The sequence below is a fragment of the Ranitomeya imitator genome, chromosome 5 (assembly GCF_032444005.1).
Source record: "Ranitomeya imitator isolate aRanImi1 chromosome 5, aRanImi1.pri, whole genome shotgun sequence".
In the NCBI taxonomy this organism is placed as follows: Eukaryota; Metazoa; Chordata; class Amphibia; order Anura; family Dendrobatidae; genus Ranitomeya; species Ranitomeya imitator.
In genome coordinates this window covers 426723242-426739097 of record NC_091286.1, presented here as the reverse complement: position 1 = coordinate 426739097, position 15856 = coordinate 426723242, and the positions used below count along the sequence as shown (strand labels likewise).

At 41.3% G+C, this 15856-nt stretch overlaps 1 protein-coding gene across 1 annotated transcript in view; it reads left to right on the top strand.

Annotated features, from left to right (window-relative positions):
* Positions 1–15856, top strand: part of P3H2 (prolyl 3-hydroxylase 2) — a 329435-nt gene that overhangs the window by 307708 nt on the left and 5871 nt on the right. The window contains exon 13 of the mRNA XM_069727108.1: positions 8249–8324. Coding sequence (XP_069583209.1) covers positions 8249–8324 — 76 coding nt within the window. The remainder of the gene's footprint in view (positions 1–8248; positions 8325–15856) is intronic.

Genomic DNA, 15856 nt, shown 5'->3' with positions numbered 1-15856 from the left:
CATTGGGGGCTTATCTACAGCATTACAGAATTCAGTAGATAAGCCCCTGATGTCAGAGGGCTTAGCTCAGATACGATTTTTGGGGTGACAGACTACCTTTAAGAGTTTCACATTTTCATTCTTCTGACCAAAGAGTAGTTTTCTATTTTGCCTCAATCCATTTTAAATGAGCTTTGGCTTAGAAAAGAAGGCAGTGCTTCTGGATTTGTTGATACAATTATCAACATTTTAGCTGTTTAAAGATATTCAAGATACAGTTATGTAATTAATATGGGTTATTTTGCAGACTCTCAGCTTTAGGCCGGGATCACACATACACGAGATACGGCTGAGTCTCGCTGGTGAAAACCCAGCTCTGGCGCCGGCACTCCGGAGCAGAGCGTGCAGTTCCAAGTGTTGCTATGCGGCTGCATGCTCTGTCCCGGAGTGCCGGCGCCAGAGGTGGGTTTTCACCTGCGAGACTTGGCCGTATCTCGCGTATGTGTGGTCCCGGCCTTAATATGAGAGTAATCGCATTCTAATTAGTGTAAGGGTCTAGGAATTAGAGCTCTTTAAAATGTAGCTGCCTCTTTTTTAAAGTGAACCAGTCACCAGGTTTTCCCCATATATAGTAAGGACAGCACCTGTAAGCCCTCTGCTACAACATACTAGAAAGCTGTCTATACAGTAGTTTTTAAAATAGCAGTTCAATATCGCTAACTAGGTTAATCACTATTTTTGGTTTAAATAATATTACCACATGTCGAACAATTTACCAGTTGGTGCATTACATTCTAAAAAAACCAACAGACTCCGCATTCATGATCTGCATGTTTTTGAGTCTGTGTATTAGAATAATTAATTGAAAGGGGGTTTGTTAAAAATAATAGCGGTGTGGAGTTCAATTAGTGAGGTCAATCATTGGAGAGGGTAAAACTTCTAAAGAATGGCAGACCATGATCGGTTCTTCAGCTAAAATGATCTACAATGCCAAACAGAGAGATGTCGGAGAAAACGGACTACCATTCAAATGGATGGAAGAATAGCTAGAATGACAAAGGCTCAGCCAATGATCAGCTCCAGGATGATCACAGACAGTCTCAAGTTACCTGTGAGTACTGTGATAGTTAGGAGACACCCGTGTGAAGCTAATCTCTTAAGAACATAGTAACATAGTAACATAGTTAGTAAGGCCGAAAAAAGACATTTGTCCATCCAGTTCAGCCTATATTCCATCATAATAAATACCCAGATCTACGTCCTTCTACAGAACCTAATAATTGTATGATACAATATTGTTCTGCTCCAGGAAGACATCCAGGCCTCTCTTGAACCCCTCGACTGAGTTCGCCATCACCACCTCCTCAGGCAAGCAATTCCAGATTCTCACTGCCCTAACAGTAAAGAATCCTCTTCTATGTTGGTGGAAAAACCTTCTCTCCTCCAGACGCAAAGAATGCCCCCTTGTGCCCGTCACCTTCCTTGGTATAAACAGATCCTCAGCGAGATATTTGTATTGTCCCCTTATATACTTATACATGGTTATTAGATCGCCCCTCAGTCGTCTTTTTTCTAGACTAAATAATCCTAATTTCGCTAATCTATCTGGGTATTGTAGTTCTCCCATCCCCTTTATTAATTTTGTTGCCCTCCTTTGTACTCTCTCTAGTTCCATTATATCCTTCCTGAGCACCGGTGCCCAAAACTGGACACAGTACTCCATGTGCGGTCTAACTAGGGATTTGTACAGAGGCAGTATAATGCTCTCATCATGTGTATCCAGACCTCTTTTAATGCACCCCATGATCCTGTTTGCCTTGGCAGCTGCTGCCTGGCACTGGCTGCTCCAGGTAAGTTTATCATTAACTAGGATCCCCAAGTCCTTCTCCCTGTCAGATTTACCCAGTGGTTTCCCGTTCAGTGTGTAATGGTGATATTGATTCCCTCTTCCCATGTGTATAACCTTACATTTATCATTGTTAAACCTCATCTGCCACCTTTCAGCCCAAGTTTCCAACTTATCCAGATCCATCTGTAGCAGAATACTATCTTCTCTTGTATTAACTGCTTTACATAGTTTTGTATCATCTGCAAATATCGATATTTTACTGTGTAAACCTTCTACCAGATCATTAATGAATATGTTGAAGAGAACAGGTCCCAATACTGACCCCTGCGGTACCCCACTGGTCACAGCGACCCAGTTAGAGACTATACCATTTATAACCACCCTCTGCTTTCTATCACTAAGCCAGTTACTAACCCATTTACACACATTTTCCCCCAGACCAAGCATTCTCATTTTGTGTACCAACCTCTTGTGCGGCACGGTATCAAACGCTTTGGAAAAATCGAGATATACCACGTCCAATGACTCACCGTGGTCCAGTCTATAGCTTACCTCTTCATAAAAACTGATTAGATTGGTTTGACAGGAGCGATTTCTCATAAACCCATGCTGATATGGAGTTAAACAGTTATTCTCATTGAGATAATCCAGAATAACATCCCTCAGAAACCCTTCAAATATTTTACCAACAATAGAGGTTAGACTTACTGGCCTATAATTTCCAGGTTCACTTTTAGAGCCCTTTTTGAATATTGGCACCACATTTGCTATGCGCCAGTCCTGCGGAACAGACCCTGTCGCTATAGAGTCACTAAAAATAAGAAATAATGGTTTATCTATTACATTACTTAGTTCTCTTAGTACTCGTGGGTGTATGCCATCCGGACCCGGAGATTTATCTATTTTAATCTTATTTAGCCGGTTTCGCACCTCTTCTTGGGTTAGATTGGTGACCCTTAATATAGGGTTTTCATTGTTTCTTGGGATTTCACCTAGCATTTCATTTTCCACCGTGAATACCGTGGAGAAGAAGGTGTTTAATATGTTAGCTTTTTCCTCGTCATCTACAACCATTCTTTCCTCACTATTTTTTAAGGGGCCTACATTTTCAGTTTTTATTCTTTTACTATTGATATAGTTGAAGAACAGTTTGGGATTAGTTTTACTCTCCTTAGCAATGTGCTTCTCTGTTTCCTTTTTGGCAGCTTTAATTAGTTTTTTAGATAAAGTATTTTTCTCCCTATAGTTTTTTAGAGCTTCAATGGTGCCATCCTGCTTTAGTAGTGCAAATGCTTTCTTTTTACTGTTAATTGCCTGTCTTACTTCTTTGTTTAGCCACATTGGGTTTTTCCTATTTCTAGTCCTTTTATTCCCACAAGGTATAAACCGCTTACACTGCCTATTTAGGATGTTCTTAAACATTTCCCATTTATTATCTGTATTCTCATTTCTGAGGATATTGTCCCAGTCTACCAGATTAAGGGCATCTCTAAGCTGGTCAAACTTTGCCTTCCTAAAGTTCAGTGTTTTTGTGACTCCCTGACAAGTCCCCCTAGTGAAAGACAGGTGAAACTGCACAATATTGTGGTCGCTATTTCCTAAATGCCCAACCACCTGCAGATTTGTTATTCTGTCAGGTCTATTAGATAGTATTAGGTCTAAAAGTGCTGCTCCTCTGGTTGGATTCTGCACCAATTGTGAAAGATAATTTTTCTTGGTTATTAGCAGAAACCTGTTGCCTTTATGGGTTTCACAGGTTTCTGTTTCCCAGTTAATATCCGGGTAGTTAAAGTCCCCCATAACCAGGACCTCATTATGGGTTGCAGCTTCATCTATCTGCTTTAGAAGTAGACTTTCAATGCTTTCTGTTATATTTGGGGGTTTGTAACAGACCCCAATGAGAATTTTGTTACCATTTTTCCCTCCATGAATTTCAACCCATATGGACTCGACATCCTCATTCCCTTCGCTAATATCCTCCCTTAAAGTGGACTTTAGACAAGACTTTACATAGAGACAAACCCCTCCTCCTCTCCGATTTTTACGATCCTTTCTAAACAGACTGTAACCCTGTAAGTTAACTGCCCAGTCATAGCTTTCATCTAACCATGTCTCGGTTATTCCCACTATGTCAAAGTTACCTGTAGATATTTCTGCTTCTAGTTCTTCCATCTTGTTTGTCAGGCTTCTGGCGTTTGCGAGCATGCAGTTTAGAGGATTTTGTTTTGTTCCAATCTCCTCACTGTGGATTGTTTTAGAAATGTTCTTACCTCCCTTCTGAGTATGTTTTCCTGGGTCGTCTTTGTTCGAGTCTAATGTTTTTCTTCCCGTCCCCTCTTCTAGTTTAACGCCCTCCTGATGAGTGTAGCGAGTCTTCTGGCGAATGTGTGTTTCCCAGGTTTGTTGAGGTGTAGTCCGTCTCTGGCGAGGAGTCCATCATACCAGTAATTCACACCGTGGTCCAGGAATCCAAATCCTTGTTGTCTGCACCATCGTCTTAGCCAGTTGTTTGCATCAAGGATCCTGTTCCATCTCCTGGTGCCATGCCCGTCTACTGGAAGGATAGAAGAAAAAACTACCTGTGCATCCAGTTCCTTTACTTTCTTCCCCAACTCTTCAAAGTCCTTGCAGATTGTCGGTAGGTCCTTCCTTGCCGTGTCATTGGTGCCAACATGTATCAGAAGAAATGGGTGGACGTCCTTGGAGCTGAAGAGCTTTGGTATCCTATCGGTCACATCCTTGATCATCGCACCTGGAAGGCAGCATACTTCTCTTGCAGTTATGTCCGGTCTGCAGATGGCTGCTTCGGTGCCTCTCAGTAGTGAGTCTCCCACCACCACCACTCTTCGTTGCTTCTTGGCTGTACTTTTTGCTGTCACTTGTTGCTGTGTGCCCTTTTCTTTTTTGCTTGCTGGTATTGCTTCATTCTTAGGTGTGCCATCTTCATCCTCTACAAAGATTTGATATCGGTTCTTCAGTTGTGTGGTTGGTGATTTCTCCATGGTCTTCTTGCTTCTTTTGGTCACATGCTTCCACTCATCTGTTTTTGGAGGTTCTCTGACACTTTTTGCACCTTCTGTGACCAGTAGAGATGCTTCTGTTCTGTCTAGAAAGTCTTCATTCTCTTTGATGAGTTTCAAAGTTGCTATTCTTTCTTCCAGACCCCGCACCTTTTCTTCTAAAAGGGCCACTAGTCTACACTTCTGACAGGTGAAATGTAGACTAGTGGCCCTTTTAGAAGAAAAGGTGCGGGGTCTGGAAGAAAGAATAGCAACTTTGAAACTCATCAAAGAGAATGAAGACTTTCTAGACAGAACAGAAGCATCTCTACTGGTCACAGAAGGTGCAAAAAGTGTCAGAGAACCTCCAAAAGCAGATGAGTGGAAGCATGTGACCAAAAGAAGCAAGAAGTCCCCACAAATTCCCACTATTTTCTAAAAAGACGTACTGAAGTGGATGCAATTTGCCAAAGAACACATCAACTGGTCTAAAGAGAAATGGAGAAACATTTTGTGGACTGATGAAAGTAAAATTGTTCTTTTTGGGTCCAGGGCTGCAGACAGTTCATAAAACGACCCCCCAAACTCTGCATTCAAGCCACAGTTCACTATGAAGACAGTGAAGCATGGTGGTGCAAGCATTATGATATGGTCATGTTTCTCTTACTATGGTGCCGGACCCATTTATGGCATACCGAGGATCATGGACCAGTTTGCATGTATTAAAATACTTGAAGAGGTGATGTTGCCTTATGCTGAAGAGGATATGCCCTTGAAATGGGGGTTTCAACAAGATAATGATCCTAAACACACCAGTAAACAAGCAAAATCTTGGTTCCAGTCCAACAAAATTGAGGATGTGGAGTGGCCAGCCCAATCCCCGGGCCTTAATCCAATAGAACACTTGTGGGGTGACATCAAAAATTCTGTTTGTGAGGCAAAGCCAGCAAATGCAAAAAATTGTGAGATGCAGTCAAAGCAAACTGGGTTGCAATAACAGTTGACAGGTTCCAGAGGTTGGTTGACTCTATGCAACATAGATGTAAAGCAGTTATAAAAACTGTGATATACAAAAATTAGGTTAGTGATTCAAAGAAACAATAAATCCTCATAAAGATAGTACTTATTGTGAGTTTGTAAAGACAAAAGCAGATACTGTTATTTTTTTGAACAGCCCAATGTTCATTTGTTGTTATTTTCTGTAAAGTAGTAAAAATTATATACATTTCTCTTCACGTATTGAATTAGAAAACAGTGCGCAATATTCCCAATGCAAGCAAATAAAAACTAGTATAAAGATTTTGTGATTAACTCATGTTTTTGAACATGCTGCAATTATTTTGAACACTATTATATGTCCCCAATCCGCTGTGCAAGGCTCAAAAATAGTTTTTATTACATGTGCAGACAGTGTGGTCCAGTCTGATGGGCGTCCCTCGACTTGATCCGGTGCCTTTTCTATTCTTACAATTGCTGTCCTCCTACTCTGCTTCGTGTGGATGACATGTACTATGTCATCCACACAGTGTCCTCCATTGGGCTCTTGCCCAGGCGCACTTCTTTCTGCTCATGCCGATAGCACAACAAAGTAGTGTACCGCACATGCGTCAGTTTTACCTTACAGGTCATTGGCACTCTTTAGCCTTTCTCCATGCATGCTCACTACAGTACACTACATCTGTGCTGTGAACCATGCAATCAAGTTTGCTGTATTCAGCTAAACGCAGCAAGGTTTATTGAATGGTTCACAGAACAGATGGACAATAACTCAAAACATACTGAGAAAGTAAGGCGTTTTCAAGGCATAGAAGTGGAATATTCTGAACTAGCCGAGTCAGTCACCAGATCTCAACCTCATTGAGCATGTATTTCACATATTTATGACAAAACTAAAGGCAGATTGACCTACAAACAAGCATCAACTGACGTCAGGTGAAAGAAAGACCTGGCAAAGCATCGCAAAGGAGAAAATCCAGCGTTTCGTAATGTCCATGGCTTTCAGACTTCAGGCAGCCATTGCCTTCAATAGATTCTCTACCATAAATAAAATGTTCATTTTTAATACTTTGTAAAGTTTATTTAGCCAAATACTTTTGAGCTCTTGAAATGAGCAAGCTTTTGTTTTACCCCTTTATTTAAACCTAAAAGTCTACATCTCAATTGTTTCTCAGTTGTTTAATTTTAAATAAAATATTGTGGCACGCAGAGCCCAAATCATGAAGACTCGGTGACTGTCCAAATATTTCTGGACCTAACTGTATATGACATCTTCTTTGCCTCATGGAGTCATTTATTTGTGGAAGTATTCCTGAGCCCATACAGTGATTTGCATGACAAAATAATTCCTGGTTTTATGCAGTGTCATCTGAGGGCCCGTACTCACAAGCATCCAAAACTGACCGTGGGCTTTGTTCCTTGTCCGCATGGATTTTCTTAGGATACCTAAATCTTTTAATGAATTTATGCACTGTGGATGGACGAATATTCAAAGTCTTCCTATCAATTTCATCTTGAGGAACATTTTTCTGAAATTATTCCACAATTGCTAGATGCATTTTTTTTAACAGATTGGTGAACCTCTGGCCATCTTTGCTTCTGAGAGACTCTACCTCTCTAACATTTTTTTATACATAGTCATGTGACTTGAAAATTAACCCTCCAGCTGATTTTCATTAGAATCAATTACTTCTACAGCCTTTTGTTAACCCTCTCTGAACTTTTTTTTAGATTTGTTGTTGCCATTAAGTTTTAAAAATAATTTTTTTCAGTTGAAATTTGAAAATGTTTAACTTCAATGTGTTCTATGTTCTGTTGCAAATAAAATATGGCTATTGGTGATTTTTGGAGACCAAATTAGCACATGTCGCTGACTTTTTTAACAGGTCAGTGTAGCCAGCAGACTCTAAGGCCGCTATGTGCTCGTGAATATGGCAAACATCAGGACCACACAATCATGATCCCAGGGTTCCGATGGGGATAAAGAGGGAGAAGCCACACTCTTTTAAACATTTATATGATGTAGTCACTATTGACAGCAGCATCTAAGGGGTTAAACAGATATGGACGGTGACTACACTGATCATGGCTGATGCAGTAAATTGTCATCTATAGTGTCCAGCAGACAGCTGCTGGATTGTCACCTGTATGGGGAGGCTATTCTCTTATATCTAAAGTCAGTTAAAAGACGTATCGGCGGTCATTAAGGGGCTAATAGGGACATCTTGAGGAAAAACTATACTTTGTGTGTTCATTATTTATAGCTAGTTTATTATAGAACTTGATGCCAAACCATTCAATAGCTTTGAATCTGAAATGGTGTATTATATAATGACTGGTTCCAGTGTATGCTACAAAACAATAGATGTCAAAATAGTCTGAGCTGACTGCGAATTAATGCCATATTACATTTTTTCTCCATCAGTGCTCTACTTTATCTTAATGGAGATTTTGATGGTGGTGAATTTGTGTTCACCGAAATGGATGCCAAAACTGTTACAGTAAGTCTATATTTTCTTTCTGCCTCTGTTCTTTGAAATAATATAATTGTTAGAAGGTTAGATACACGATGTTTTTTCTACTGTTGCAATATTCTTTTTGTTTTGAACAGCTGACATGTGCCTGAAACAGCCGCAGGTGGCAATTAACCTGTTAAATGCCTCTGTCAAACGCTAACAGCGGCATTTACCATGCATTTTCAGCAATCGTGCCGGAAATCCGCCCACTGGTGACCCCCGTCACGTGATCGCGGGTCACCAGTGGGTTGGCATGATAACCAGAGGTCTCCTGTAGACCTCTATGGTTGTCACTGCCGGCTTGCTGTGAGCGCTGCCCAGTGGTCGGTGCTTATAGCAAGTGCTTAATTCAGCTACCTACATACAGGCGAACTGATCATCGCCTGTATGTAGCAGAGCCGATCGAGTTATGGCAGCTTCTAGTCTCCCATGGAGGCTATTGAAGTATGCCAAAAGTAAACAAAATGTTTTTAAAATATAAAAATATATATAAAAGTTCAAATCACCCCCTTTCGCCCCATTCAAAATAAAACAATAGAAAAAATCAAACATACACATATTTGGTTCAGAATCGCCCGATCTATCAATTAAAAAAAGGATTAACCTGATCGCTAAAAGGCGTAGCGAGAAAAAAAAGTCAAAACGCCAAAATTAAGTTTTTTTGGTCGCTGCGACATTGCATTTAAATGCAATAGCAGTCGATCAAAAGATTGTATCTGCACCAAAATGGTATCATTGAAGACATCAGCTCGGCGCGCTAAATAAAAGCTCTATCTCGACCCGAGATCACGATACGGTATCGGAAAATGGTGCAATTTTTTTTTCTTTCTTAAACAAAGTTTGGAATTTTTTTCACCACTTAGATAAAAAAAGAACCTAGAGATGTTTGGTGTCTATGACATGGAGAATCATAATGGCAGGTCAGTTTTAGCATTTAGTGAACATGGTAAAAAAGCAAAAAATTTTTTTCCCGTTTTCCAGGACATGATATGTTAATACCAATGGTGTATTTCAAAAGTACAACTCGTCCCGCAAAAAAACATCCCTCACATGGCCATATTGACAGAAAAATGGCACTGAGAAGGGGAGCGAAAAATTGAAGGTGTTAAGAGGCAAAAGCCATGCTGAGTTTGACACATAACTCACACTAATCGACAGTAACTGCTGAAGGATTTTTTTTTACATTCAGCTTCATAAACTTTACATAAAAGGGCAAATGAAAAAGTGTTGCCTGCGTCAGAAAATATAATCATATTACGGAAAGTTCTGAGTGTTGCTCAGAGTCTAAGAATACATTGATGCTGGATACATCTGTACACTCTTTTTGAGCCAAAATGGAAAGCTATTAAAAAAAACAGAAATGGAAAGTTTTGGGAAGCCCAACATATATCAGATATTTTACATACTTTCAAGAAGGTTTTCTATGAGTCAGAACACGCCACCATGTACATTTTATCAATGTGTACCCTTTAAAAAATATACTCGGCGTATAAGACGACTGGGCGTATAAGACGACCCCCAACTTTTCCAGTTAAAATATAAAATCTTCTCAAAAGTCGGGGGTTGTCTTATATGCCGGGTGTCGTCTTATAGGGTGGGTGCGGAGCAATCTGCGGTCGAAGTGTCTAGTGGGGGGAGTGGTCCCGATGATGAGGTGAGGGAGCGCCTCACCAGGAAGGTGTAAGTGAAGCAAACTGTCAGCGTCTGGGATGCCAGGGTTATGCAAAAAAGAGAGAGAGCGGTGCTGTGCCTAGAAAAACACTCCTCTTTCACTCATCTGGCTCACCTTTGTATCCTATTATCTCCTTCTCTGCCTCTGCTTCACTTACACCTTCCCGGTGAGGCACCCTCACCTCGTCATTGGGACCGCTCCCCCCACAATATGTGGCGACTGCAGATTACTCCCCATCTGCCCTATAAGACGACACCTGGCGTATAAGATGACACCCGACTTTTGAGAAGATTTTCAAGGGTTAAAAAGTAGTCTTATACGCCAGAAAATACAGTATTTTTGCTGAGATATACAGTTCTATTAAATAATTAAGGGCAAGAGTCGAGGAACTGCAAAGTAAGAATGCTGTAAAAAAAATACAGTAGAAGAGTTAATAGTTTAGAACAATCAACAAAATGATGTTACCATCCTTTACCTTCATAACAGCTTCAAATCATCAATTCTTTTTGGTACAATTGTGCGCAGTTTTTGTAGAAATTGGGAAGGATGGTTGTTCCAAACATCTTGGAGAACTAAACCCAGATCTTCTGAGGATGTAGGCTTACAAAAATTCTTCTGTCTCTTCATGTAATCCCAGACAGACTTGATGATGTTGAAATGTGGGCCATATCATCACTTCCCTGACTTCTTGCTCTTCTTTACACTGAAGATAGTATTCAATGAAATTGGCTGTAGGCCCAGGCTTATTGTCCTAGAGCAGAATAAATTTGGAGCTAAAGAGATGCTTCTCTGATGGTATTGCATAATGGATTAGTATCAGCCTATATTTCTGCAATTGCATTGCAGGAGGCTTTTTGTATTGCCCCAACAAGGATAAGATTATAAATTTGTCTACTACTTCCCCTGATGAGTCCTATGAGAGACGAAATGCGCTGGGAAGCAGTTATTGTTTCCTACTGACATCCTCAAAAAGCGTTGGAATGAGGCTAGATCTACAGCACCATGATGTCTAAACCCTCATAGGACTATAGATCTGTCAGAGGTCCTTTGCCAGCCTGAATTGGGCGAGGTCGCGCCATTGAAGTTCATTACTTCTTTGATCTACCTTTTATATGAACCTGAAACAGATAAGAGCTCTAAACATTTGTCTGATATGATGTTATATCACATTCTGATCAGGTTATTTTAGGCCTCATGTGCAAATGCTTTCCATGTCAGTTACACCTGCAAGTGTGGTAAGCAGGTCTATCTTTTGCACCATTTTAATAGTTTGGTGAAAGCATTCTTGCTTTTGAACCATTTTAGGTTGTGCTTTTTTCCTTCTAATGATTCTGTTAAATGTTATCTTTTAATCCATTTTGCTGTATCTATATACGTATTCTGGGACTATTATCTTTTTGGTTTGGCAACCGAAACCAAATTCTGCTATTGCTACGCACCAATTTATATCCCAGTTCATACCTTTAGATTTTTACACTGCTATATAGTAGCATGAAGCTTGGTGGTTTCCTACATTACAGTAGTATGAAGCTTATTGATTATACTGCTATAGAGTAGCACGACACATGGTGGTTATACTGCTAAACATTAGTATGAAGCTTGGTGGTTATACTACCTTAGATAAATATGAAGCATGGTGGTCATACTACTATGCAGTAGCATGAAGCTTGGTGGTTATATTGCTATACAGTAGTAGCACGACACATGGTGGTTTTACTGCTATATAGTAGCATGAAGCTTGGTGGTTATATTGCTATACAGTAGTAGCACGACACATGGTGGTTTTACTGCTATATAGTAGCATGAAGCTTGGTGGTTAAACTGCTATACAGTATTATGAAGCTTGGTGGTTTTACTATACAATAGTATGAGGCTTGATGGTTATACCATCTCTACAATATCATGAAGCTTGGTGGTTATACCAATATATAGTAGCTTTAATCTTGGTGATTATACTGCTATACAGTAGCACGGCACGTGGTTATACTGCTAAACAGTAGTATGAAACTTGGTTATACTACCTTAAATTAATATGAAGCATGGTGGTTATACTACTACTAGATGGTGGCCCAATTCTAACGCATCGGGTATTCTAGAATATGTATGTATGTATGTATGTATATAGCAGCCACATAGTATATAGCACAGGCCACGTAGTATATAGGAGCCATGTAGTATATAGCAGACAAATACTACGTGGCCTGTGCTATATACTATGTGGCTGCTATATACATACATATTGTAGAATACCTGATGCGTTAATACAGGCCACGCAGTATATAACACACAGCCCACATAGTATCTAACACTGGCCACGTAGTATATAACAATGACCACATAATATATAGCACAGCCCACATAGCATATAAGACAGCCCACATAGTATGTATAGCGCACCTCTAGGTGTGCTGAACGCTTATGGAGGAAAACACGCACACCAGAAGACTTCATACACTTCAAATTTATGTTAAGGACCTATAACTTTGCCCTTCACTTCGCTAAACAGACCTACTTTACCACTCTGATCTCCTCACTATCCAACAACCCCAAGAAACTTTTGACACCTTTCACTCCCTCCTCAGGCCAAAAGCACAAGTCCCTATCACAGATATTTGTGCTGGTGACCTGGCCTCCCACTTTATAGAGAAAATTGACAATATCCGTCAGGAAATCCGCTCCCAACAACTAAGTTCAGTGACTCTCATCCCTCCCCTCATTGCCCCTGGCTCACTCTCCACATTCGATCCCATCACAGAAGAAGAAGTCTCCAAGCTCCTCTCCTCTTCTCGTCCGACTACATGCACTACCGACCCCATTCCCTTACATCTCCTCCAGTCTCTCTCTCCAGTTGTCACAAGTCACCTAACTACAATCTTTAATCTCTCCCTCTCCTCTGGCATTTTCCCCTCCTACTTCAAACACTCTATCGTTACTCCATTACTAAAGAAACCCACCCTCGACCCATCCTGCACAAACAACTACAGACCGGTCTCCAATCTCCCCTTCATCTCTAAACTCTTGGAGCGCCTGATATACTCCCGCCTTACCCGTTACCTCTCCACTCACTCCCTCCTAGACCCTTCACAGTCCGGTTTCCGCCCCCTACATTTGACAGAAACTGCACTCATCAAAGTGACCAATGACCTTCTGACAGCAAAACGTAATGGTGACCACTCTCTGCTCATTCTTCTCGACCTTTCTGCAGCTTTTGACACTGTTGACCACCCTCTCCTGCTCTCTAGGCTCCAGTCACTAGGCATTAAGGACACTGCTCTCTCCTGGTTCTCCTCCTATCTTTCTGACCGCTCCTTCAGTGTTCTGTTCTCTGGCTCCACTTCATCTCCTCTTCCTCTCACTGTTGGGGTACCTCAGGGCTCAGTCCTTGGCCCCCTTCTGTTCTCTCTCTACACGGCCCCAATTGGACAGACCATCAGCAGATTTGGCTTTCAGTACCATCTTTATGCCGACGACACACAACTATATACGTCATCCCCTGACCTTACCCCCGCTGTACTACAGAATGCCACTGACTGTCTGTCCGCAGTCTCCAACATCATGTCCGCTCTCTATCTGAAACTCAACCTCTCCAAAACTGAACTTCTTCTGCTCCCACCATCTACTAACCTTCCTAAATCTGACATTTCCCTCTCCGTGGGTGGCACCATAATAACACCCCGGCAGCAGGCGCGCTGTCTGGGTGTTATGTTTGACTCCGATCTCTCCTTCACCTCCCATATACAATCTCTTGCCCGCTCGTGCCGCTTACACCTAAAGAACATCTCTAGAATCCGCCCTTTTCTCACCATGGAGACAGCTAAAACTCTCACGGTCGCCCTGATCCACTCCCGCCTGGACTACTGTAACGCTCTATTAATTGGCCTCCCCCTCACTCGACTTTCCCCTCTCCAGTCCATCCTTAATGCAGCAGCCAGGGTCGTCCATCTGGCTAATCGTTACTCGGACGCGTCCGCTCTTCGCCAGTCGTTACACTGGCTGCCCATTCATTACAGGATACAATTCAAAGTACTTGTTCTCACCCACAAAGCTCTCCACAGTGCGGCACCCCCTTACATCTCCTCCCTCATTTCTGTCTATCAGCCTAACAGACCACTGCGCTCTGCAAATGACTTTCGGCTAACCTCTGCACTAATCCGTACCTCCCACTCCCGACTCCAAGACTTCTCCCGTGCTGCGCCAATCCTCTGGAATGCTCTACCCCAAGATATTAGGACCATCCATAATTTGCATAGTTTTAGGCGCTCGCTCAAAACACATTTGTTCAGAGCGGCCTATCACGTTCACTAATCAAAGTTATGTTATGTTTGTGTGTGTGTAGCCCATTCACTATCCCCATCTATTCCCCACCCCCTGAAGATGGCTGGACCATGATTGTAAATACATCATTGTAAATACACACCTGTACTTTGTATCTCCCCCACCTCATTGTAGATTGTAAGCTCTCACGAGCAGGGTCGTCTTATTTTGCTTTAATTATTGTATTGTTAACGTTGCTACTTATGACTTTTGTGTTTGAAACTGTTAAACTGTAAAGCGCTGCGGAATATGTTGGCGCTATATAAATAAAGATTATTATTATTATTATTATTATTATTATTATGTAACAGTGGCCACGTAGTATATAACAGTGGCCACGTAATATATAGCAGCCACGCGGTATATTAACACAGCCCACATAGTATGTAACAGTGGCCACGTAGTATATAACGGTGGCCACGTAGTATATAGCAGCCACGCGGTATATAAAACAGCTCACTTAGTATATAGCAATGTGGGCACATATCCCTGTTAAAAAAAAAACTATTTAAAATAAAAAATAGTTATATACTTACGCGCCGGGATCCAGCGAAGTTGTGCCGATACGCGCGCGGCTGCCGCCATCTTCCATTCCCAGGATGCATTGCGAAATTACCCAGATGACTTAGCGGTCTCATGAGACCGCTAAGTGTTCTGGGTAAGTACGCAATGCATCTCTGAGAATGGAAGCTGGCGGCAGGCGCGAGCTGATCATCGGACGACGGAAGGTGAGAATAGCAGGTTTTTGTTTTTTTTATTATTTTTAACATTAGTTGATCACACAGGGTTAATAGCGGTGTTAACGCTGGCATTAACCCTGTGTGAGCGGTGACTGCACGTGAGTATGGAGCAGGCAGTGACGGCAGGAGAGTATGGAGCGGGCGACGGTTTTAACATTAGTTGGTCACACAGTGTTAATAGCGGCATTAACGCTGGCATTAACCCTGTCTGAGCGGTGACCTGCTGTAGTTTTTCTAAAATCACCATTTTATCAGCAGTAGATTATCACTAGAGGGCTAGTAATCCTACTTCCATGTAGTCCTCCATATTCATGAGCTCTGTGCAACCCCGCCCCCTACACTGATTGGTAGCTTTCTGCCTATGCATAGTTTATACAGAGCTTAGCATTCAGAGAGCTTGCAGATAAATCATGGATTAGTATTTGTATGGCAACTGCAGCAAGCAGCCCAGTAAGTAGTATATCACTGAAGAATCTGTTTTCCTACATTATGCTGCTTTCAGATAGTGTTGCAAAAACCTTGCAACAGATTCCCTTTCAATTAAATAGTTAAAATACCATACTCTATTTTTGGAAGCATCTTTGATCGTTAAAGAGGTATTTATGTCTCAGTCATTATTATACACTAGATGGCAGCCCGATTCTAAAGAATCGGGAGTCTAGAATCCATATATACTTTATTTATTCAAATGTAAGAATAATACAATTAATAAATAATAGTAAGAAAGAACAAAAATAATAGGCAGTATATGGAGAAAACACCAAACAAAAGTTCAAAATTGGTGTGAAAAT